Consider the following 23,611-nt stretch of genomic DNA (forward strand, 5'->3'; position numbering starts at 1 on the left):
CTCACATAAGTGGTTCCACTCCTTTGAAGGAAATGTAAGGTCATAAATCTATTCCAAATTAAATTACATAGAAGCTTTTAATTTTGGCCTAATTTTTTTCTTTACTTTGTTTTTAAAAAAATCAAAGCCTCGATCCTTCAGCTCACCAAGTAACATTTTAAGGTCATCTTTATGTACCACAGCGGTAACAATAATTCATCATACAACTTAGGTCAAAATTTATTAGCAGCTAAAATCTAATAGCATTTTGTGAATAAATCATTATTTTGAAAATGCCTTTCTATCTAAACAATAGTTTAGTACAGTGAAGGCATATTCCAATTATATTATGTGTAAGTTCACCTACAATGTTACTTGCTCTTGGGCTTCATTTTCAAAAACTTCAGTTACCACTTTATCTCATTCAACTGACAGTATGAAGGATAGACAAGTCATGGGGTCTGGGCTACAGCATAGCAACAGAAATATGCAATATATATATACTTAAAATTTCTCTTTGCTATTTAAGTAGTTTTTGGGGAAAAACACGTTACAGACTGGCCTTACAGATACAAGCAAAACTGATTTATAACAAAATACCTAAAGAAATAGAAAGAGCTACACTGACTTGTAAAATTCTTGGGTACAACTACCAGCATATCTTACAATTTCATTATGAAAAATATCAGGAACATGGGTGGTGCAGCACGTGGTATGCAAACGCTTTGGTGTGAAAAGATACAAGTTCAGTGATCCATTATGCAAAATTCCTGATGTCAACTACACTGGATGAGATGGCACCAAGCAAAGGTCAGGCATCTCACCCATTTGGAGGGGGTGGGGGGAGGGGAGGAAGAGGAATCAGGAAGGTGGTTTGGTTGGAGATTCTTTACCAAGGTGTAATTGGGCACCTCCTAGCAACCAGCCAGCAGCAGCACTGATAGCAACCTGGGAGCATGCAATTTCCTGACTCTTGGATAGTGGATGTTTGAAGCCAAGAGGGGAAAATAGAAAAGGAAGATAATGCCCTCAGAGGAGTGCACAAAACTATAAAATAGGTCACAAATGTGGAACAAACACTTTCATTACAACTAAATAATAGATAAAAGCATTAGATTTATGTAATTGCCCAAGAATAAAGCATGTATTTTTTCCATGAGTACTTGTGGCCCATTCCTTAAATATCAAGTCAACAAGGTGTTTAAATTCTGTAAGACCAGCATCTTATATTTCCAGCACACTTCAGATTAGACAGCTATTTTAAATTTGACACACAACTTTATTCTAAAACTACAGAAAAGTCTTTGCAATTGTGTTGTCTTACCTCAGCTGTAAAACAAGTAACGGTGACAAGAATTTTTCTCTTATCCTCCCTATTAGCACGGGGTAAACACCAACTAGCTCTATGACTGTCACGTGTCTCAAGTCAAAGCCACATATAGCTTGCTGCAAGGAATCAAATGAAATATGCTTCAATATATGCAACTCTAATTTCGTACAGAGTTTCACATTCTAATATGTTTATGAGCAGCAGTTCATTTTTAAGAGAGCAGCCCTACCACCATCCTCTCAGGGCAATAAGGATGGACAATAAATGCGGCCTTGCCAGCTTCACCCACATCCCACGAACAAATATATTTTGATACTAAAAACTCAACAGATTGCAAGTTTAGAACTTTTATTTCAAAACTCAATTGTCTTATAAAACATTGCTGAGTGAAGCATTATCATGGTTGATGCATAAAAATTAAAAATATAACAGCAGATCCTCGTTGGACTAGATTGTAGTATTGTCCTCTGCATTCCTTCATTGACTACTATCTCTTTTGCATCTTGGGCTGTGTACTACTAACTCACAACTGATGTCTAATCTTGCACTGAGCATCCTCAATCAGCATTTCCTATATATTCCAATCAGCCAACTAACTTTGCTATCCCTATGCAAAACTGGTCATTGATTGGTAACTAAAGTTTCAAGAGTTCAAGTACAGAACAGAATACACGTAGGGACAATTTATACTCAGGCAGAAACCAGATGGGTGGGCAGATAAAATGGCAATCTTAAGTTTTCTTGTTTCTTCGTAATGTTTGGTTCCTTAAAATCAAATGTGGGGGAAAAAAATCACTGAAAAAACCACAAATATTGTCATCTACCTCCTCATCACTTTTCCATGAACCTTGCTTCTTGCTCATTTGTTCTCTTACCCTGCCAATACACTGAATCTTCCAGTCTGTACTAGTTTTCTCCATGATCTGCTGCTCTCCTATCACCTTTGATCACACCAAACCTTTGGTCATCCTCCTAATACTAGACTGAGAGGTAATTACTACTCATCAGCTGGTAGAGATACCAATTTGGTTGGCAAGAATGAGTAGATCCTGCAAGAACAGACATAAACTGATGAATTTATTCAGTAAGCAGAATTCCTTGTCCAGACTAGCAGCGAGCAATGCTTTCTTTTCCCGACCTTAAAAGTTACTACGCAGAAACAACCAACTTACCAACAGGTTAAGCTGACAAAATATATCCCACACTATTCCCTTTCTGCTTACACCTTAGAGCTTTATTTGAACTCAACTTTTTGGCTTTCTGTCTTTCTAACCTATCGTTCTTCATGCATCTAACGTTATCTTTTTTATATACAGGTATGAGCAAGAAAAGGACATTTGGACTATGAAGCCAACTCCAAGTTGAATCAAGGTGTAATTTTACCATCTTCCACCCGCACCCGCCCCCCCCCCACCTTCTACACCCCTGTTTGATTTCATATCAAAATGCTAAAAATCATTATCTGCGTCTTGTGGCTAATGATTACTGAAACACCCTCCGAATGTGTTTATACATAGCATTTAATATTACAATATGAATTTAGTGTCAAGGAAAGTCTATTGAACGCTAATATTCCTTGCAGCTTCTATTGAAAGATGATAAAGTGCAGTAAACGTGGAGGGCACCGTTTTAAAGGAGGCCTACTGTCTCTTCTCAAATGGAGCTGATCAATTTCATGAGAACAAAATCGTAACATGGTGGGCGGGATTTACAAAATAAATAAAATCTTAGCTAGTATGCCAAACATTTGTATTGTACCAATTTAAGTATTTTGATGTGGAACTTTCAAGCAAGCAATCTCATGCATTGATAAAGTCAAAGTCAAATTTTGAAAGCTCACTGTTGATGATGGATGAAACACAGAGGAACCATGCACTGATATAGTAACAGGTAGTGTCACCAGATGATGGGACAATGATTCAGTCCTGTAGTTCTCAAGACAGAGCGCTCTTGATGTCAGCCAGTGCAGTAGTGTTGAGGGAAACTCTCAAAATGCTTAACAGTTGCTTACAGAACAGCACAAGTAGAAAACTACAAACATGGTATGTGGCGTTGGGAGACGGGTAAAAAAACCAAAAAAATCCTCCCAATATGAGGTTGTACTGTGTGAAAAAAACATAGATATACTTAGTCACTCTGTATTGTTGGTAGTTATAGCTTTGCTGGTTCTAGAAGATAACATTACCTGAATTATTCCTAGCTGGAATCTGTAGTAGTGATTGGCACCAGAAGGAGTAGATATAATAAGTAATCGACGCTTCTCATAGAACTGTTCCAAAAGTGCTGTTGCCGTAGTAACACCCACATTAACGTTCATGGCTGAAATTTAAAACTCAATCACGTATATGATTTATAGGTGAACTACAAAAAATATACAAACTACTACAACAGTGATATATGGGTGTCTGTCTTATGAAGCACAATATAGAAAATAAACACTAAACACTGACAAATTAGTCTCAAAATACATGTTTATATGTTGTATATATGTACACTAGCAAATATCCCATGGTGTTGCCCATGGTGACTTGAAAGACACCCTGTTTTATTTATGTAACACAGGGTCACTGATTTGTGGTAACTGAATAAGTCACTATATTTAGACTATATGGCAAACTGGGAGTTTTACTGGTATATTTTGGATCAAATTTTGCAACTCATTTAATTTCCATGACACTGCAAATCAATAGTCTTATTATATGTTCCTTCACTTAATTTTATCTCTTACCTTTTTTAAAGCCCAGATACTCAGCAGGATGGTAGGCAATATGGAGGTAGGTACCTAGAATTTAGCAGCAGCAGTGAGGGGAGAGGTAATCAGTGGCGGGGTGGGGGGGCCTAGACTAAAGGTGGCTCCCACGCTGAGTTCCTCTCCTTTTCACCTCCATCCATGGCCATCCTTTGCCCTTTTCCCCCTCATCTCCTCTCTGTCAGTGTTTAAGAGCCCTGCTCCTAATAACAGGTACATTTTAGTTCAATCTACCAGTTCAAGCTATAAGCTACCTGAACAAAACAAGTTGCCCATTCACTGACCCTATTCTGTTTTTTTGGGCTCTTTTCAACAGCTGGAACTCTGTTCATATTTGATTTCCTGCCCTCCTGTGCCATCAGGCCTGTGCTGCTCTGCTGGGTGACATGCAAGCCTCAGCTGCCGTGACTCTGCTCTGCAGCTCAACCTCTTCCAGCCCAAAGTGCCATTCCATACCGAAACAAAAGCGAAAAAAAACGGCAGATGCTAGAAATCAAACAAAAATAAATGCTGGAATCCCTCAGCAGATCGGACAGCATCTGTGTAGAGAACAGAAGAATTAACATTTCGAGTGTCTTGACAAAGGGTCTGCAGCCGAAACGTTAATTCCACCATTCCCCACCTGCTGCAGTTACCTACTAGGTTTTTGGACCACATCCAGTGCACCACTGCCTTCTCAGCTTGACTGTGTTGCTGTGTTGGGTCCTAGGCAAAAATTAATTTTCTCCTGCACCAAAGTCCATTTCTCTGCTAGACCAAAGTCTATTTCTCTGCTGGCTTGTCAGCTTAATTTCATCTCCACCTTAGCCATTGCTTTTTACTGAGACTGTGTTCTCTGCTGCCTATATTCCGCTACCTAGCCATCTCCTGAGTGCTCAGTATCTGCTCCTCCACTTGGACTTTTCACTATGCAGGGCTAGCTCTGATCCAATCACGCTGGCTCCCATCCTGCTTTGGATTCTGTTCCAAAGCTGCTGAATGATCTCTGCTCTGCAGCTATCTGCTAACTTTGCTCTGCTTCCTGGGATGAAAGGGTTGTCCCTATGAGGAGAGATTGAGTAGAATGGGCCTATGCTCCCTGGAGTTTAGAAGAATGAGAGGTGATCTCATTGAAACATATAAGATTCTGAGAGGGCTTGACAGGGTAGATGCTGAGAGGTTGTTTCCCTTGGGTGGGGAGTCTAAAACTAGGGGTCATAGTCTCAGGATAAGGAGTCGACCATTTAGGACTGAGATGAGAAGAAATTTCTTCACCCTGAGGGTTGTGAATCTTTGGAATTCTCTACCCCAGAGGGCTGTGAATGCTCAGTCATTGAGTATATTCAAGGCTCAGATCGATAGATTTTTGCACTCTAAGGGAATCAAGGAATATGGGGATCGGGCGGGAAAATGAAGTTGAGGTCGAAGATCAGCCATGATCTTATTGAATGGTGGTGCAGGCTCGAGGGGCTGCATGGCCTACTCCTGCCCCTATTCCTTATGCTCTTATGTTCACTCATCCTTCAATGCATTCAACGGCCTAGGCTCCATGCTCTGGATTTGCTTCCTTAAACACTTCCACTTCACTCTCCTCCTTTAAGGCCTTCCTTAAACCCCAACTCTTTGATCAAACTTTTGATCACCCCTCCTAATGTCCTCTTCATTGGCTCAGCATCTATATTTTTGATTACAACTCTATGAAGGCCTTTGGACTTTTTTCTAAATATAAGACACTTTATAAATACCTGTTTTGTAGCACTGGAAAATGTTCTAGGATTTAGCAGTGCAAGAGGAAGATTCCTTAGTTTTACTAACATTTGGGATAGGGGTACTGGGGTTTTGCAGGACTGGGGAATTGAGATTTGGAGCGCTGGGGAAGTCTTGATAGCTAAACAGGTGATTCTAAGGTTCTACAGCGCTTGGGAAATCCTGTGGTATAGTATCACAGGAGAGGGTGAGCTTTAGCAGCTTGGAGTAGGGGGGTGGTGATGTGATTTGACAGCACTGGGCAGGAAAATCTAGGATTTGTCAGAACTTGGTAGAATGTGATAGCATGAGGGGAGGGTCCCAGTGTTTGGCATCACTGGTGGGGGAAAGAATTTAGAAAGAGGTATATAGGAGAACTCCCCAGACACTGATTTTTTTTTAAATGGTTCTTGGAAAATAATTAAATTATTGCTTACAATAAATAAACATACAGCTACTTTAGTAAAATGAAACTGGATTTATTCATAACCTGTAGTACACAGGGATTGTGTGAGAGCTTTATCAGAAGTGAAAATTAAGCATTTGTTCATAGTATAAATCTGAAACTTCACCTAAGCTTTCAAAATTAATTCAGCTTGCGACTGGTGTGCTCTGAATGGCTAGGCTTGCTGTTAATTTCTGAAATTTTCCTCAGATGAAAGTCCTAAAATTAATCCTTTACGATAGCAGGTTTTATACAAAAATTACCTCGTGCTTTTCTACTATGCTGCAAGAAATGGGGCTTAAAAACTGTATTTGCCGGCACACAGGCTTGTTCTCTTTTTCTCTCAGAAGTAAAAATTAGGAAAAATGTCATGGTTTATGAAATTTTATCTGAATAAAACTACTAAGAATGTATTCTTGGTAGATTTTTGTGAGTCTGCATAGTTAGAACTGTGACTTGATTATTTATTTTAGCCAATCAAAAATGTGATGTCATCACGGTGTGACACCAAAGCATTGTGGACAGATTTTTATATTTTACTAACAGATCAGCTGTGGCATTGCTCACATAAGTCAGAGGTTGCATTATTTGATAAATGCAGGAGCATTATAGCATGCACCGCACAGTACGTTATAATGCTTCTAATGTGTAGTAGTGTGTTCCTTTAGGGATAAGATACAATTCAAAGGAATGTTTGGATCAATTGCCAATCAAACAGATTATTTCTCTTTTTCTTTTGAAGAAGTCGTCTAATTATTATTAAGTAAATAGAGGCTCAAAGATCAGACACATCTTAATGGTTGTTTGGTGAAGGAACTGTAAAGAGTGGAACATGGTTAGTTTTAGTTAACAGCTGAGAAGCACATAGCATCTTAAGATTGTTTTGCAGTGTAAAGTACTGTTTTTAATGTATTGTAGACAGGTAGGCACGCATACACAACTAGATACAATTCTACAAGAAATTAAAGTGTAAATTGCAGTTCTCAAATACACTTACGTGCACAGACTGGTGCAGCCGCTGACCAGACGTTGTTGTACTGACAGACGCTTGCTTTGCTTCCTTGCAGTTCATAGCCGCCCATACAAGAAAATTCACAGGTTGCCCCATAGTTATCCCCATCACTTGAGCATCTCATGTAGCCATTTTCTGGTGGAATGAGCTTTCCACAGCGCCTAACTGACACCAAAAGTCAAAGTACAGTCATCACAGAAATTAAATGGATTACTCTCTGCTATTCTTAGAATCTTTAGAATACAATTAGCTATCTGGATAACCTATTTGCAATAATTCAGCTTCCTAAAACAAATCTGTGTTATACTAGCAATGTCATCAAAGTGCCAGTGATACACCATGATTTCCTAGACTTCTGTTTCTCAGTTTTGAATGCAAATTAGGGTGTAAATATTTGAAATGCAATCAAAGCTGCTGTTCATATTCCCACATGGTTGATGCTGACTGGCTCTTCTAGGAAGCTTAATAAAAATAAAACCCATCAAGAACAAGTCCTTTTAAATGAGCTCTGCTTTCTAATGAAATATAAAGGAGACATGATCCAATCCTTTAAAATAACGAAAGGAAGAAACAAGGTAGCTAAGTATGCACCATTTCTCTTCCCCTCTGGCAAGCTTCCAATGCCGGACCCAATATGAGTCAGGTGCCCAACACCTTTATAAAATGAGGCTAAACTGGACGTCAGGGCAACAGGCTTGGTAAAGATAAAAGAAGAGATTTTCTGCTTCAGCAGTGAGCTGGATAACATGAATGAAAGGTTACAGTAATGAAGAAAGGCTCAAAAAATTGTGTTTTTTTACACTGGAGCTGAAGATCGAGATCGATAAGGGATTTTCAACATTAAGAAAAATTTTGAGAGGGTACATAGTGAAAAACAGTTTTCTGCTGATTGACAAACCAGTAACGGGGGCATAGAAAAATTAAGGAGAGAGGAGGTTATTAAATAATGGAATGTTATATCACAAGTGGCTATTGAGTCAGAGACTATAACATCATTTAAAAGGGAATTGGATTAGTATTTGAAATGGAAGGATATTAAAGGATATGGGGAAAGAGTAGGGAAATCGGCTTGGAGTAGATACCTCAGTTGAAAAGCTAGTAACGGCAGAGGTACGATGGGCCGAATGGCCTCCTTCTGTGATGTAATTTCATTGTCTCATTCTTCTTTTACAACTTCAACCATATAATTGCCTATTTGGGGTGTATTGAAACCAACCTCCATCATAATCTTTTCCTTCAGTTCCTGTGGAAGAACTCTTTTTCAAGTAACCTCTTTGAAGTTCTGTAAATGATTCCCTTACAATATACTTTCAGACAACTTAGCAGGCAACAACACTATTGAGACATTTAAAACCAAACTTATTGTAATGGATACATAAAAACTGTCCCACAATTCCACAAATTCATTTTGATAAAATTTTCAGAAATGCTGAAAAAAATCTAAGAAAAACACAATATTAAAAGGTACTGTAAACATTGCTACCAAAAAAAATCCAAAGCCTGTACCCCTTTAAGAGTTCCACTGTACATAGATCTACACAAAATGGGTTTTATAGGGGGAAAAAGTGCAATCACAGTGTATAAGATGGGAAAATCACATCAGATATTCATTTGGATATTTTTGCATATAATCTGAGGTCTTGATAAGGCTATAGTACAAAATGTCTGCAAGCAATCTAGCACACAAAATGTAACTGAATGGAAATCATGGGTGGAAGAAATTGGATGCTAACTATGTTTAAGGCTTGGTCCCCCAATTTTGCGATACTTCTCACCTGTTCTACACCTGTACAACCAGTACGTTGACATGAAAGTCTATCCTTTTAGGTTGCAACTTCTTATTATATTTCCAAATAAACAAGTAGTAAAAATTACAGTGCCCCACAATTAACCTACAATTACATTTTTGAAAATCTAGACAGCAGCTAGATATGACCACTTGTTTAAAAGTTTCCTCTGAAACTAAAGGCCAGTATTGTGCAATCACCACAAATGCAAAGCTTTACACTGACAGCAATTTCTAGACTATAATGTAAGATGCAAAATTAAATCAATATCTTAGGGTTTGTCTTTACAGAACCTTTCTTTACAAGATTAAATGGGTGTGGTAGAGTTCATGATACAGTAGATTGTAATGGATCTATGGAAGGAATAGGCTTGATGGGCTAAATGGCTGTTTCTCATTTCATGTTTTTTTGAATTCTGAAAGGTGACATTGTAGTGATGCAATTGTTTAATATATTAATTAAAACCCATACAAACAAACAATTGAAAAGATTGGAACCATAATTATATCAATGTCTCCTACTGAGAGGAGCCGAGCCGAGCGGAGGGAGCGTCCGATAAAAGGCGGGATTTCAGAGCGCTGAGAACAGCTGAGAGGAGCCGAGCGGAGCGGAGGGAGCGTCCGATAAAAGGCGGGATTTCAGAGCGCTGAGAACAGCTGAGAGGAGCCGAGCGGAGCGGAGGGAGCGTCCGATAAAAGGCGGGATATCAGAGCGCTGAGAACAGCTGAGAGGAGCCGAGCCGAGCGGAGGGAGCGTCCGATAAAAGGCGGGATTTCAGAGCGCTGAGAAGAGCTGAGAGGAGCCGAGCCGAGCGGAGGGAGCGTCCGATAAAAGGCGGGATTTCAGAGCACTGAGTGCAGCTGAGAGGAGCCGAGCGGAGGGAGCGTCCGATAAAAGGCGGGATTTCAGAGCGCTGAGTGCAGCTGAGAGGAGCCGAGCCGAGCGGAGGGAGCGTCCGATAAAAGGCGGGATTTCAGAGCGCTGAGAGGAGCCGAGCCGAGCGGAGCTGCGACCGAGTTCGAAGTGACGTCAGGAATCAGATCGGGACGCGACACAGGGGAGGCACCTGATTGGTGAGTAGGTTCAGGTCAGTATTTCTACTTATCTACAGTAACTAAAGTAAAAGGAAAGGGAAGGTCTGCAGGTCTTATAGGAAGTAGCGTTTATTTTTTAGTGAATCAAGGTCCCTAGTGTAGTTAACATTCTCTAAATTGAGAACAATTTAAAGGAGTAAACTCCTAAAAGGGAGTGGTAAGTAGTTTTTCTTTCCTTTTTTTTCTCTTGACATTGCAGTTGTTGTTAAGCTAACTTAAGGGTTAAGTCATGGCAGGAGATCCCAGAGCCGTGTCATGTTCCTCTTGTGAGATGTGGGAATTCAGGGCTCCTTCCTGTATCCCTGATTCCTTCACCTGCGGGAAGTGTGTCCAGCTGCAGCTATTGTTTGACCGCTTGACGGCTCTGGAGCTGCGGATGGACTCACTTTGGAGCATCCGCGATGCTGAGAAAGTCGTGGATAGCACGTTCAGTGAGTTGGTCACACCACAGATAAAAATTACTGAGGGTGATAGTGAATGGGTGACCAACAGACAGAGGAAGACTAGGAAGGCATTGCAGGGGTCCCCTGCGGTCATCTCCCTCCAAAACAGGTATACCGTTTTGGATACTGTTGGGGGAGATGGCTCACCAGGGGAAGGTGGCAGTGGCCAGGTTCATGGCACCGTGGCTGGCTCTGCTGCACAGGAGGGCAGGAAAAAGAGTGGCAGAGCTATAGTGATAGGGGACTCGATTGTAAGGGGAATAGACAGGCGTTTCTGCGGACGCAACCGAGACTCCAGGATGGTATGTTGCCTCCCTGGTGCAAGGGTCAAGGATGTCTCGGAGCGGCTGCAGGACATTCTGGAGGGGGAGAGTGAACAGCCAGTTGTCGTGGTGCATATAGGCACCAACGATATAGGGAAAAAACAGGATGAGGTCCTACAAGCTGAATTTAGGGAGTTAGGAGTTAAACTAAAGAGTAGGACCTCAAAGGTAGTAATCTCAGGATTGCTACCAGTGCCACGGGCAAGTCAGAGTAGGAATGACAGGATAGCTAAGATGAATACGTGGCTTGAGAGATGGTGCAAGAGGGAGGGATTCAAATTCCTGGGCCATTGGAACCGGTTCTGGGGGAGGTGGGACCAGTACAAATTGGACGGTCTGCATCTGGGCAGGACTGGAACCAATGTCCTAGGGGGAGTGTTTGCCAGTGCTGTTGGGGAGGGTTTAAACTAATGTGGCAGGGGGATGGGAACCGATGCAGGAAGTCAGTGGGAAATAAAATGGTGACAGAAACAAAAGGCAGTAAGGGAGAGTGTACAGAACATGACCGGACAGATGGTCTGAGAAAGCAGGGCAAAGACCAAGGGAAGTCTAGATTAAACTGCATTTATTTCAATGCAAGAAGTCTGATGGGCAAGGCAGATGAACTCAGGGCATGGATGGGTACATGGGACTGGGATGTTATAGCTATTACTGAAACATGGATAAGGGAGGGGCAGGACTGGCAGCTCAATGTTCCAGGGTACAGATGCTATAGGAAAGATAGAGCAGGAGGTAAGAGAGGAGGGGGAGTTGCGTTCTTGATTAGGGAGAACATCACGGCAGTAGTGAGAGGGGATATATCCGAGGGTTCGCCCACTGAGTCTATATGGGTAGAACTGAAAAATAAGAAGGGAGAGATCACTTTGATAGGATTGTACTACAGACCCCCAAATAGTCAACGGGAAATTGAGGAGCAAATATGTAAGGAGATTACAGACAGCTGCAAGAAAAATAGGGTGGTAATAGTAGGGGACTTTAACTTTCCCAACATTGACTGGGACAGCCATAGCATTAGGGGCTTGGATGGAGAGAAATTTGTTGAGTGTATTCAGGAGGAATTTCTCATTCAGTATGTGGATGGCCCGACTAGAGAGGGGGCAAAACTTGACCTCCTCTTGGGAAATAAGGAAGGGCAGGTGACAGAAGTGTTAGTGAGGGATCACTTTGGGACAAGTGATCATAATTCCATTAGTTTTAAGATAGCTATGGAGAAGGATAGGTCTGGCCCAAAAGTTAAAATTCTAAATTGGGGAAAGGCCAATTTTGATGGTATTAGACAGGAACTTTCAGAAGTTGATTGGGAGAGTCTGTTGGCAGGCAAAGGGACGTCTGGTAAGTGGGAGGCTTTCAAAAATGTGTTAACCAGGGTTCAGGGTAAGCACATTCCTTATATAGTGAAGGGCAAGGCTGGTAGAAGTAGGGAACCTTGGATGACTCGGGAGATTGAGGCCCTAGTCAAAAAGAAGAAGGAGGCATATGACATGCATAGGCAGCTGGGATCAAGTGGATCCCTTGAAGAGTATAGAGATTGCCGGAGTAGAGTTAAGAGAGAAATCAGGAGGGCAAAAAGGGGATATGAGATTGCTTTGGCAGATCAGGCAAAGGTGAATCCAAAGAGCTTCTACAAATACATAAAGGGCAAAAGGGTAACTAGGGAGAGAGTAGGGCCTCTTAAGGATCAACAAGGTCATCTATGTGCGGAACCACAAGAAATGGGTGAGATCCTGAATGAATATTTCACATCGGTATTTACGGTTGAGAAAGGCATGGATGTTAGGGAACTTGGGGAAATAAATAGTGATGTCTTGAGGAGTGTACATATTACAGAGAGGGAGGTGCTGGAAGTCTTAACGCGCATCAAGGTAGATAAATCTCCGGGACCTGATGAAATGTATCCCAGGACGTTATGGGAGGTTAGGGAGGAAATTGTGGGTCCCCTAGCAGAGATATTTGAATCATCCACCGCTACAGGTGAGGTGCCTGAAGATTGGAGGGTAGCAAATGTTGTGCCTTTGTTTAAGAAGGGCGGCAGGGAAAAGCCTGGGAACTACAGACCGGTGAGCCTGACATCTGTAGTGGGTAAGTTGTTAGAGGGTATTCTGAGGGACAGGATCTACAGGCATTTGGAGAGGCAGGGACTAATTAGGAACAGTCAGCATGGTTTTGTGAGAGGAAAATCATGTCTCACGAATTTGATTGAGTTTTTTGAAGGGGTAACCAAGAAGATAGATGAGGGCTGTGCAGTAGACATGGTCTACATGGACTTCAGCAAAGCATTTGACAAGGTACCGCATGGTAGGTTGTTACATAAGGTTAAATCTCATGGGATCCAAGGTGAGGTAGGCAATTGGATACAAAATTGGATTGACGACAGAAGACAGAGGGTGGTTGTAGAGGGTTGTTTTTCAAACTGGATGCCTGTGTCCAGCGGTGTGCCTCAGGGATCGGTGCTGGGTCCGCTGTTATTTGTTATTTATATTAATGATTTGGATGAGAATTTAGGAGGCATGGTTAGTAAGTTTGCAGATGACACCAAGATTGGTGGCATTGTGGACAGTGAAGAAGGTTATCTAGGATTGCAACGGGATCTTGATCAATTGGGCCAGTGGGCCGATGAATGGCAGATGGAGTTTAATTTAGATAAATGTGAGGTGATGCATTTTGGTAGATCGAATCGGGCCAGGACCTACTCCGTTAATGGTAGGGCGTTGGGGAGAGTTATAGAACAAAGAGATCTAGGAGTACAGATTCATAGCTCCTTGAAAGTGGAGTCACAGGTGGATAGGGTGGTGAAGAAGGCATTCGGCATGCTTGGTTTCATTGGTCAGAACATTGAATGCAGGAGTTGGGTTGTCTTGTTGAAGTTGTACAGGGCATTGGTGAGGCCACACTTGGAGTACTGTGTACAGTTCTGGTCACCCTATTATAGAAAGGATATTATTAAACTAGAAAGAGTGCAGAAAAGATTTACTAGGATGCTACCGGGACTTGATGGTTTGACTTACAGGGAGAGGTTAGACAGACTGGGACTTTTTTCCCTGGAGAGTAGGAGGTTAAGGGGTGATCTTATAGAAGTCTATAAAATAATGAGGGGCATAGATAAGGTCGATAGTCAAAATCTTTTCCCAAAGGTAGGGGAGTCTATAACGAGGGGGCATAGATTTAAGGTGAGAGGGGAGAGATACAAAAGGGTCCAGAGGGGCAATTTTTTCACTCAAAGGGTGGTGAGTGTCTGGAACGAGCTGCCAGAGGCAGTAGTAGAGGCGGGTACAATTTTGTCTTTTAAAAAGCATTTGGACAGTTACATGGGTAAGATGGGTATAGAGGGATATGGGCCAAGTGCAGGCAATTGGGACTAGCTTAGTGGTATAAACTGGGCGACATGGACATGTTGGGCCGAAGGGCCTGTTTCCATGTTGTAACTTCTATGATTCTATGATTCTTCTATGGTGGAGAAGATTCATCTAACTATACTTGTCCTTTTGGAAACAAGTACCCTATCATTAAATATTTTTAATGTGTATGTGCTAACCCATGGCCTGGTCTGCTCTGTGCACATGCAAGGTTTTAAATAACTCCTTAAGCATTTACTTGCAGCTCAGCTGCCTAATTGGTCCCGATGCCACTTTGGCCAGCCCACTGTGCAGGCAAGAGCTCACAGAATTTGCACATATAGCTTGAAGTAGCAATCTCGGGTGTTAACAAGCAGACAAAAATCCTCTCAAAAACCTTTAGTAACCCACTGTTAACTGCCAAATAGCACACCCAACAGCAATTTCCAGATTTAGCAAATTGGCTGCCACAATCTCTACATTACAACAGTGACTACACTTCAAAAGTACTTAATTGGCTGTAAAGCGCTTTAGGATGTCCTTGGGTCGTGATAGGCATTATATAAATGCAAGTTCTTTCTTCTCTTTATTTTATGTATCCTTGACCAGTTACTTTCCTTGGTATATCATTTCCAATTTCCCAACAGCTCAGAAACCAACACAGCATTCACTGATCTCTATACTTATTCTTAAACCCTCATGTACATTCATAAGTTATTTATCCTACTCTCTTAAAAATGTTAATTGACACAGCATTATTTGTTTTTGCTGGGAACCTATTCCAGACATCTAGCTCGAGACTTCTTAATATTATTTTCATATCCTCTAGATTTGTGCTCACGGGCCAAATTAAATACCCTAGTTCCATCGCATTAACCATGTCTTTCAGCATTTAAAACACTTGCATCATGCTTCTTTTCAATCTCTTTTCAAGTTGGGTTCTGTGAGTTGCTCTTCATAACCTGGAATCAACTTTGCAAAATCTTTCTGATTTCTCCCAATGCATTAGTTTCCTGTTGAAGATCAAGTGCCAAAACTGCATGAAAGGTTGGAAAAAGGAGCTTACCAATTACCTGTAACCTTATTTCACCTTACAGTTAGATGCCCTTGAGATTTAAATGACATGTTTTACAGTTCTGGACTTAAAGAACATTTTAACAAGCTTCGAAGAGCATTTTTGGTAAACCACATAGGCTTATTTTGAAAAGATTGGATTACATTGCATTCAATGCCACCCCTAGAGAGGCTAAGATATGATAATGATAATGATTTTTAAACTAAATCAAATTACTATAGTTACCAAGATCAGAAATGTCATCTTGAATGCCTACTCCTTCCAAAAGCTTCAAATTTCAGAGAATAAACCGTTCTGGCCTAATGTTATCCTTTTTGAGGTGCATTTAATGTTGTTGATTCAGTTCATAGTTGTTCAAGCAATAGTTGTTGCAAACAGCTGTTCAAGCAATTTGTACTGTCCACAGCTGTTCAATCAATAAGCATTGCTGAATGTAACTGATAAAATTCAAATTGATATCAGTATGAATAAAATCATGAACGTGATGGTCCTTCTGTATTTTGGGGTTTTAAGCATGAGGTGCAAGTAAAGGAAATTCATGGTATCAAAACCCTATTTAAAAATTGCTAAATATAATATAGTATGTTATATGTTTACATGATAGATTTATTGCCAGATCAGAGTTCATGAGCAGAAAATCTAGTTTTACTTGTTCGAGTCAGTGAATAAATTATTGAAACTACGTAGCATGAATTAGCATTGCTCCATGATTTCAAATTTTAACTGTCAGATTAAAATTAGCAATTATCACAATTAAAATCTATAAATATGTTCTTGTTTATAACAAAATGTAAATAATGTTGCCCCACATATGCTGATATGAAGCACATTTCATGTAACTCCTTCCATATTCCATGCTCTTTGACATGATTCTTAGATACATTGTTATGGGAAGGGTCTTCCAGAAATCACTGAAATTCCTGACATCATGCAAGTACATTTTTACCCAAGTCTCAATTTATTTCTGTTCTATTATTGTATTGGTGGTGATGCCACTCTGGTTATAAGGAAGTCAGATTTTAAACAATTTTTGTCTGCCCTAACCTGTTTTTCATTCCATTTTTATCCTTGGCTCAGAGGTAGCACTCTCGCCTGAGTTAGAAGACTGTGGATTCAAATCCCACTGCAGAGATTTGAGCACACAATCTAGGCTGACACTTCGTGCAGAACTGAGGGAGTGCTACATTGTCGGAGATGTCATCTTTTGGATGAGACGTTAAACCGAGACGTCTGCCTTTTCAGGTGGATATATAAGACCCCATGGCGCTATTCGAAGAGCAGGGGAGTTCTCCCTGGTGTCCTGGCCAATATTTATCCATCAACCAACATCACTAAAATAGATTATCTGGACATTATCTCGTTGCTGTTTGTGGGACCTTGTTGTGCGTAAATTGGCTGCAGCATTTCCCTACATTACGACAGTGACGACACTTCAAAAGTACTTAATTGACTGTAAAGTGTTTTGGGATGTCCTGAGGTAGTAAAAGGTGCTATATGAATGCAACATCTTTCTTTCTTTCCTTCTTCAATTGATATTAAAGCTACATATGATGTTATGTAGTTATGTATGATATCATAATTCACCTCAATAGTTAAATCTTATTAAAAGAAAATGTTCAAACATTAAAATATCTGGAGTGCAATATCTGGACTGGAGGAATGATATAGCTCTCCCTCTGTATGCTGGATCTAACTACTGTCTTTACATTACAGAACACCTTAGACAATTTAATCCAATTACACCAACTGGCATCCTCTTTTGCTTGGAAATGGACCACACTGGTATATTGTGGACCCAGCTACAAAATTAATAAGCTTCAAGTGAAAGTGGAGGTTCAAAGGAATTTCCATTCTTCACGGGGTGATAATTATGTGCAACAGACTCCCAGCAAAAGCAACTGATATTGTGTTGACTAACTCATTCAAAAAATAAATGGTTAAATAGCCACATAGGAAAGGGATTGAAAGTTACCGAAATAAGCATGGACCAAGATATTCAAACACTCCATGGAGCACAATATATACCGCTGTAAACAAAAAAATGGCAGCTCTGGAATACAACCAGCCAGGGCTTAAAATGGAGATGGGGTGGGGGGGGTGAATATTCTGGAGTCTCACTTGATCATCTTTGGGTGGAAGTGGATGGGGAGAAATTCAAAAATAAATTTTGCAGAACTTTCTCACAGAAGATTAAATAAGTGGGCTACTGTCCATTGCAGGACTAACTTCACATTGTCTGTGGAAGAGCAGCTTGATGCGTTCAAAGACCTTATCTTTTTACATTTTTTTTGGTTCATATAAGTCAGTTGAGGATAAGTAAGCTTTGCAGTGCAAACGATTACTGTCCAATGTAAAGTCAAGCATGAAGTTAATCATTTTTATGATTTAAGTATAAAAGAAATATCTTTTATGTATGGTCATTATACAATGCTCCCACATAGAACTGTAAAATACCACTGTGCTCTCTGCATGACACAGGTCTGGTCTCAGATGAGCAGGACACGCTGAATGGTGAGCAGGTACCTACCCACAAGGGGGAGGAAAAACTACAATATGGATTACCCTGGGGCATACTCTCACAAGCCAGATACACAGTAGCATTGGCAAAAGTTTAGCTGGAAAGCTAAGTATTGATTTCTACTTACTGAATCTTAATAAGATATGCCAGGTCATTACTGCTCTAACAGAAATTGACTTCGAGATCGCAATTTAAATTCTAATAGACTATTCAAATAAGAAAACAATTTTTCTTAAAAAATGAGATTCCTTGGCACTGCACGCCAAAGCATCAAAATAACACACTACAGATTGGCAGGAGCAGAGTTCTGTACCCAGATCATCCGAATAGTGAGTTACCGATCCCAGCAGCAGAGTCACAGAGAGGCTGGGTGCTTCTGCATAGCAGCGAGGAAGAATTACTCTGGACTACTCTACTGCATCTCCTTTCAGATTGGTATTGGCAGAAACCCAGGGACCATTCATCCTGCAGCCTTGCCCACAGATAGTGCAAAGTACAGGGAGCAACAGGTCAGGGAAGGCTAGAAAATGGCTTCAAAAGAAGTGAATCTCACCATCATCAAAACAATTATAATTTCTTTTTGTCTGATGTTACACATCCATTTTTGTGCTTAAACATTTTCTATATGAATCTCAGATTTTCTTTCTCGTTCCGAGTGAAACACCTACTAGATTGGCAAAAAACAAAATGTTTTTTCTTTGGAAAATACAGTTAAAAGACATGTTACAAATGCCTAAATTGATTCCTTTCAGGATGATAAATCAGTTATCACCTCAAAAGAAATACCTACGGTCATGAAAGAAAACAATTAGAAAATAAGGTATGATGTTTGTGCTATATTTTATTTATGACTCTGTGATCCTCAAATCTTATACAATGCATGTAGCATTATCAAAAAAGACTTACCGTGCACTTTAATTGTAAACTTGCACGAAGCCTTGTTTCCAGCCCTGTCAAAAACAGTGTACTGAATTTTATGTTGACCCTCAGGAAATTCTGATCGAGGAGGGAGGCCTTTTAAAATAACGCTAAAACATTTTAAAAAATGTATTAATACTGAACCTTGTTGCATTTATAACACAGCATATTCACATTCAACTTCATTCAAATGAAAAGTTGCGGCAATATCGTTTTTTTGAGGTAATATGTTCATTACCTCAAGGCGAGCAGTGAGCAAAACACTCAAAAAAAATTATTGCTGTTATCAATCTGGAATCTGCAGTACTGCACTGGGTAAACTATAATGCTGGAGTAGCACTCAAACTGCTGTTTTGGGGAATTCCTCTTGCATGTGGCCAGTGCAGCTCCTCTAAATATGTAGCCTAGTGTGGAACCATTAGGTCGGAAAAATGGTTGTTCAAGATTTTTACCATGGCATGCATTTATTTTAAATCATGCCTTCATTTTATTTCCCAGTATTTCTGCAGCTTGCCATCTCCACATTGTTCTGTCTACATGGTGCGTGTATGATGCAGATGAGGATTTTCTCAATGGCCACTCTAAGTGGCACTGCGCAATGGTCAACGGAGTTTACAGAATGGAATGCATTGAAAAAGGAGAAGCTAATCAGAAATGGTTAAATGAATTATTAGTCCTAAAATGTTGAATTAATGCCTGGACCAAGATCTTCACCACAGACTATAATATATCAGGCAGTATTATACCATGGGCTAATTTACTTCTTTTGTTTCTCTTCCCCCACCCCCTCCAATATCCTCACACCATCAGAGAAACAAAAGAGCTGAGAAAACAGGGAGATAAACTCTTTTCCAGTCCTCGGCCAACAAACTGCTCAATAGTGGCTAGGGCGATTCAGCCTCTGATTTTTCCTCCTTCTCTGTTGGCACGTAGATCAGTGCCTCCCTTTAAGGGGTATTCTTGCAACACCAATTGAGCAGAGATTTAGTTTCTTTTATCAACTCAACGCTGCACACTGTGACAACCTAAGGACAACATATAAGAATTTTCCATAACAGAAATGGAAATTGAGTAGGAGCACCAAACAATGGAATTTTATCAGGGTGAAAAGTTAACTAAGCAGCATTGTGAATTTTTGGTACTTAAATTAATTACTTGTCACTTTGCATTGGTTATGTTTTGTTAATTTAAGGAAGCGGCATGCACTTCTCCATTCAATACAGATTAAAACATGTTTTGTTTACAGCAGCAACTGAAAATGAATCCTTGATAGTTCTCAACTAAATAATGAATTCCCACAGCTTCTAATCTATTACTGAAAAGTGTATCTGCCAATAGTACTCCATACATTATTCATCAACCTTCAAAAATGACTAATTTCATAGATATAATTCTGAATCATAATGCACTAAAGATTTTAGATTGATCTTTCCTTATGCATGAAAGGAGCTCCAGGTAACCAGTTTCCTAACAAAATATTTAATTAAAGATATTGTACAATGTTAAATGATTATCGGCCATATGATTCTTTCATGCTCATATTAAATCCTGCTCTTATTTCTTGAGAAAACTTGCACAATATAACCCAGGACACTATAATGTTTTCTATTCTACAAACTATCAGATTTAATAAATGTATTATTTCTCGTTAAACCCCTCTCTTCCTGACAGTTGGCCCTGGTCTAACACATTATGACCTTCTGAAATGAACTCTCTTCTGGTCACGTGAGGATCCCAAAATTTAACAAACATGCCATAATTGTTATCTTGGTACTGAACTCCAGAAGTAAGCCAAAGGTTTTTCAAGTTATTGTTAATACCCCATTAGGTTTTACAGCTGTTTGCATCCAAGAATCCTTAGGTTGCTGATTTGTTTCCAGCTCAAAAGGACAAGATTGCTGTGTGCAGTTTTGGGCACCTCATTACAGAAAGAACATTAAAGTGTACAAAGTAGATTTACCAAGATGATACTGGGACTATTTCCACTGGAACAAGAAGGCTAAGAGGAGATTTAAAATTATGAACGGTTTTGATAGAGTGAATAGGGAAAGACTATTTCCTCTATTTGGAGAATCAGTGACAAGGGGGTCATCAATTTAAAATTGTCACCAAGCAAGTGAGGAGAGAGGTCATAAGAAAGTTCTTTACACAGCGGGTTGTTGGAGTATGAGATACTTTGCCATAAGAAGTGGTTGAGACAGAGACCACTGCACCTTTCAGTGGAAGTGGAGTAAGATACAGGGCTATGGGTGAAAGCAGATCAGTAGGATTAGTTTAGGATTGCTCTAACAAAGAGCCAGCGTAGACAAGATGGGTCAAATGGCCTCCTTCTATGCTGCAAACATCTCTGGTTCTACGGGAGAGATTACCAATGCTGAGGGTGGAATGGTTTCTACATTTTTTATCCACCATCAGCATTAAGGTTATATAGCACACTTTAGATGCAAAGTCAGTTCCTTGTATTCAACTCAAAAATGTGCTTTAACCCCATCTTCAGAAAAACACCTTCTAGTATGGCATTTCCATTTTCTCCAAATCGATTCTGTAATCAATTTAGTGCCAATTTTTACCAAATTATAGACAGTTTTGTTTTGTGGATTTACACCCACTAGGAATTGATTGCAGGCTAACCAAACTCATTTCATTAAGCTGAGAGAGTTCCATTCCATCAATCAGGGCTAGATTAAGACCTGTTGAAGAATCTGAATCTACAGTTTTTAGGCTCTACAGTGCCTTGGGCTTACCAATATCACTTTTGTATTAATCCAAAGTAGTTTTAAATGTGCATTTACACAAAACAGCAGTATTAGTTGGGAGTCTGCTGGCAATCTGACTCCAGTGTGCACTGAAGCCAAGAACTGCGACACCCTCCAGAATGTAATTTCACCCATGTGGGTACCACATCATTTTGCTATAGCCCCAACCAAAGCCATATTTAACCAAAGAGCAGTCTGAGAATTTTTTAAAACCTAATTTTAAATGTTTTTCATGTTAGGAGAAAATCCATGCTCCTGTTGTCTCTGCTGATGTCAAAATAAATCGGAAGAGGATCGGCTCTCTGCACTTTTGTACTTGCCTGCATCCACAGGCCTCCAATATCACTAGACAGAAAGTAATTCTGTGGTCTGCTGGCTGCCCATCACCCTATACAGCAGAGATGTTCAACCTATTGGAGCTGGGGGCCAGAAACTCAAGTCAAAACTAGTGAGTGGGTCTCACGATTACATAGGGATGATACACGAAAATTCAAACCTCCATACACAAAGATTCCAATAACGCATACACAAAAAAAAATTAAGACTTTCTGTATAAACAAAAGTGGCACCATACACGCGAAAATTACAATCTCCCCAATACACACAAAAAGCCCGGCTCCCATACACAAAAAAGCAGTACTGCCCATAAACAAAAATTCAGACCCTTCCATACCCACAAAGAGCAAGACTCCCCTGGCAATAAAAGACAGACTCTCACACACACAAAATGTAAGACCCCCATACACAAAACAAGAAAAATCACCCATACACAAAAAAAGCAAGACCTCCATGCACAAAATTCTAAATCCTCTTACACAGAAAATTCAAGCCCCCCTTCCCACTATCCTTACCCCCATCCTCACTCCAATCCTTGCCCCCTCAATCCTTCCTCTCCCCTGAAGCTTGAAAACAGGGAAGTAGTAGTGGTTAAACTAGGAAGCTTCAACCTCAGCTCTTTAAACTTCCTGGGTTGTAGGACTGATTGTTACACACAGGCTGCTCCTGTTTGTTCTAAATCCAACAGGAAGCAGCCTTTTCTACTCCTCCAGGTAAGTGAGGAGTTAAGGCCTGCAACTGAAAAATTCATTCATCCCCGACTTTGTCCAACTTAAGCACACAAAGCCAATTTCAGCTGCAGTTAGTTTCAATTGTTAATGAAAATAACCGCAGTTGAAATCAACTTTGTGTGCTTGATATGAGAAGCAGGGGCCAGATGAAAGAAGCTCATTGGCTAGAGTTAGACCACATGTGTTGGGCACTTCCACTCTGCAGGTACTAGTCCTTGTAGCATTTTGACACCCTTAAGTGCAGACTTCCAGTTCTGAAGTGTCATTCAAAGCTACACTGGAGGAGCATAAATGAATTAGCTGCTGCACCTAATGCAAATTTCATTAGTAATAGATTTGCATTAAATGGGCCAGATATTGCTGCGATAACGGTGAGACTAGCAACATTCATTGTTACTTATATGCAAATCAGACAGTAACTTCCAGCGACCGCACATGCGCAGTTAAACGCGGAAATTCTGAAGCTGCCATCCGAGATGCGCTGCCCCTTTAAAAACTGCGCGAAAGCAGCATCTCGCTGCCCGATTCACCATTCAAATGTATTGAACAGCATGAGGTTCCTGTACTTACCACATAGATACGGACTAAACTCGCCAAAAAAAGTTAGGGCTTGTCCATTCCAGTCTAAGTACCCTTTTAATGGCGTGGTAAGTCTTAATTACTACCAAACCATCTCTTTGGCACTGAAAATTAACTTTTACAATTGTGGAGACTCATTCCTTCAGCTTTTAATTATTGTTGGACATTTTTTTTTAAATTAAATAAAATGTTTTTTTCTTACTTTTTCTTTGTCTCTTTTATCTCTGTCTCTTAATTCAACCTGTCTTACCCTCTCTTTATTTTGATTTCTCCTCCTGATTTGACATTGAATTCACTATTCTGACTTATACTTCCTGGTTTTGACTCTACGCTGTTATTAACTATGCTTCAATCTGATTGTTTAAGGAGATACACAGCTGCTTACCCTGTTCACGCAGGTCCAAGATGCCCTGTAGAGGGCGCCATGCTTTTTGGATCTCTAACTTACAGTAACTTGCCATGCAAACCCATAGAAAATC

The 23,611-nt window shown here is 40.2% G+C and overlaps 1 protein-coding gene across 1 annotated transcript in view; it reads right to left on the minus strand.

Annotated features, from left to right (window-relative positions):
* The window catches only part of srpx (sushi-repeat containing protein X-linked), a 79,374-nt gene that overhangs the window by 6,625 nt on the left and 49,138 nt on the right, over nt 1-23,611 (minus strand). The window contains exons 6-9 of the mRNA XM_067992859.1: nt 18,719-18,840; nt 7,226-7,405; nt 3,495-3,628; nt 1,304-1,425 (exon numbers count right to left, since the gene is read on the minus strand). Coding sequence (XP_067848960.1) covers nt 1,304-1,425; nt 3,495-3,628; nt 7,226-7,405; nt 18,719-18,840 — 558 coding nt within the window. The remainder of the gene's footprint in view (nt 1-1,303; nt 1,426-3,494; nt 3,629-7,225; nt 7,406-18,718; nt 18,841-23,611) is intronic.

Source organism: Heptranchias perlo, chromosome 11 (genome assembly GCF_035084215.1).
Source record: "Heptranchias perlo isolate sHepPer1 chromosome 11, sHepPer1.hap1, whole genome shotgun sequence".
In the NCBI taxonomy this organism is placed as follows: Eukaryota; Metazoa; Chordata; class Chondrichthyes; order Hexanchiformes; family Hexanchidae; genus Heptranchias; species Heptranchias perlo.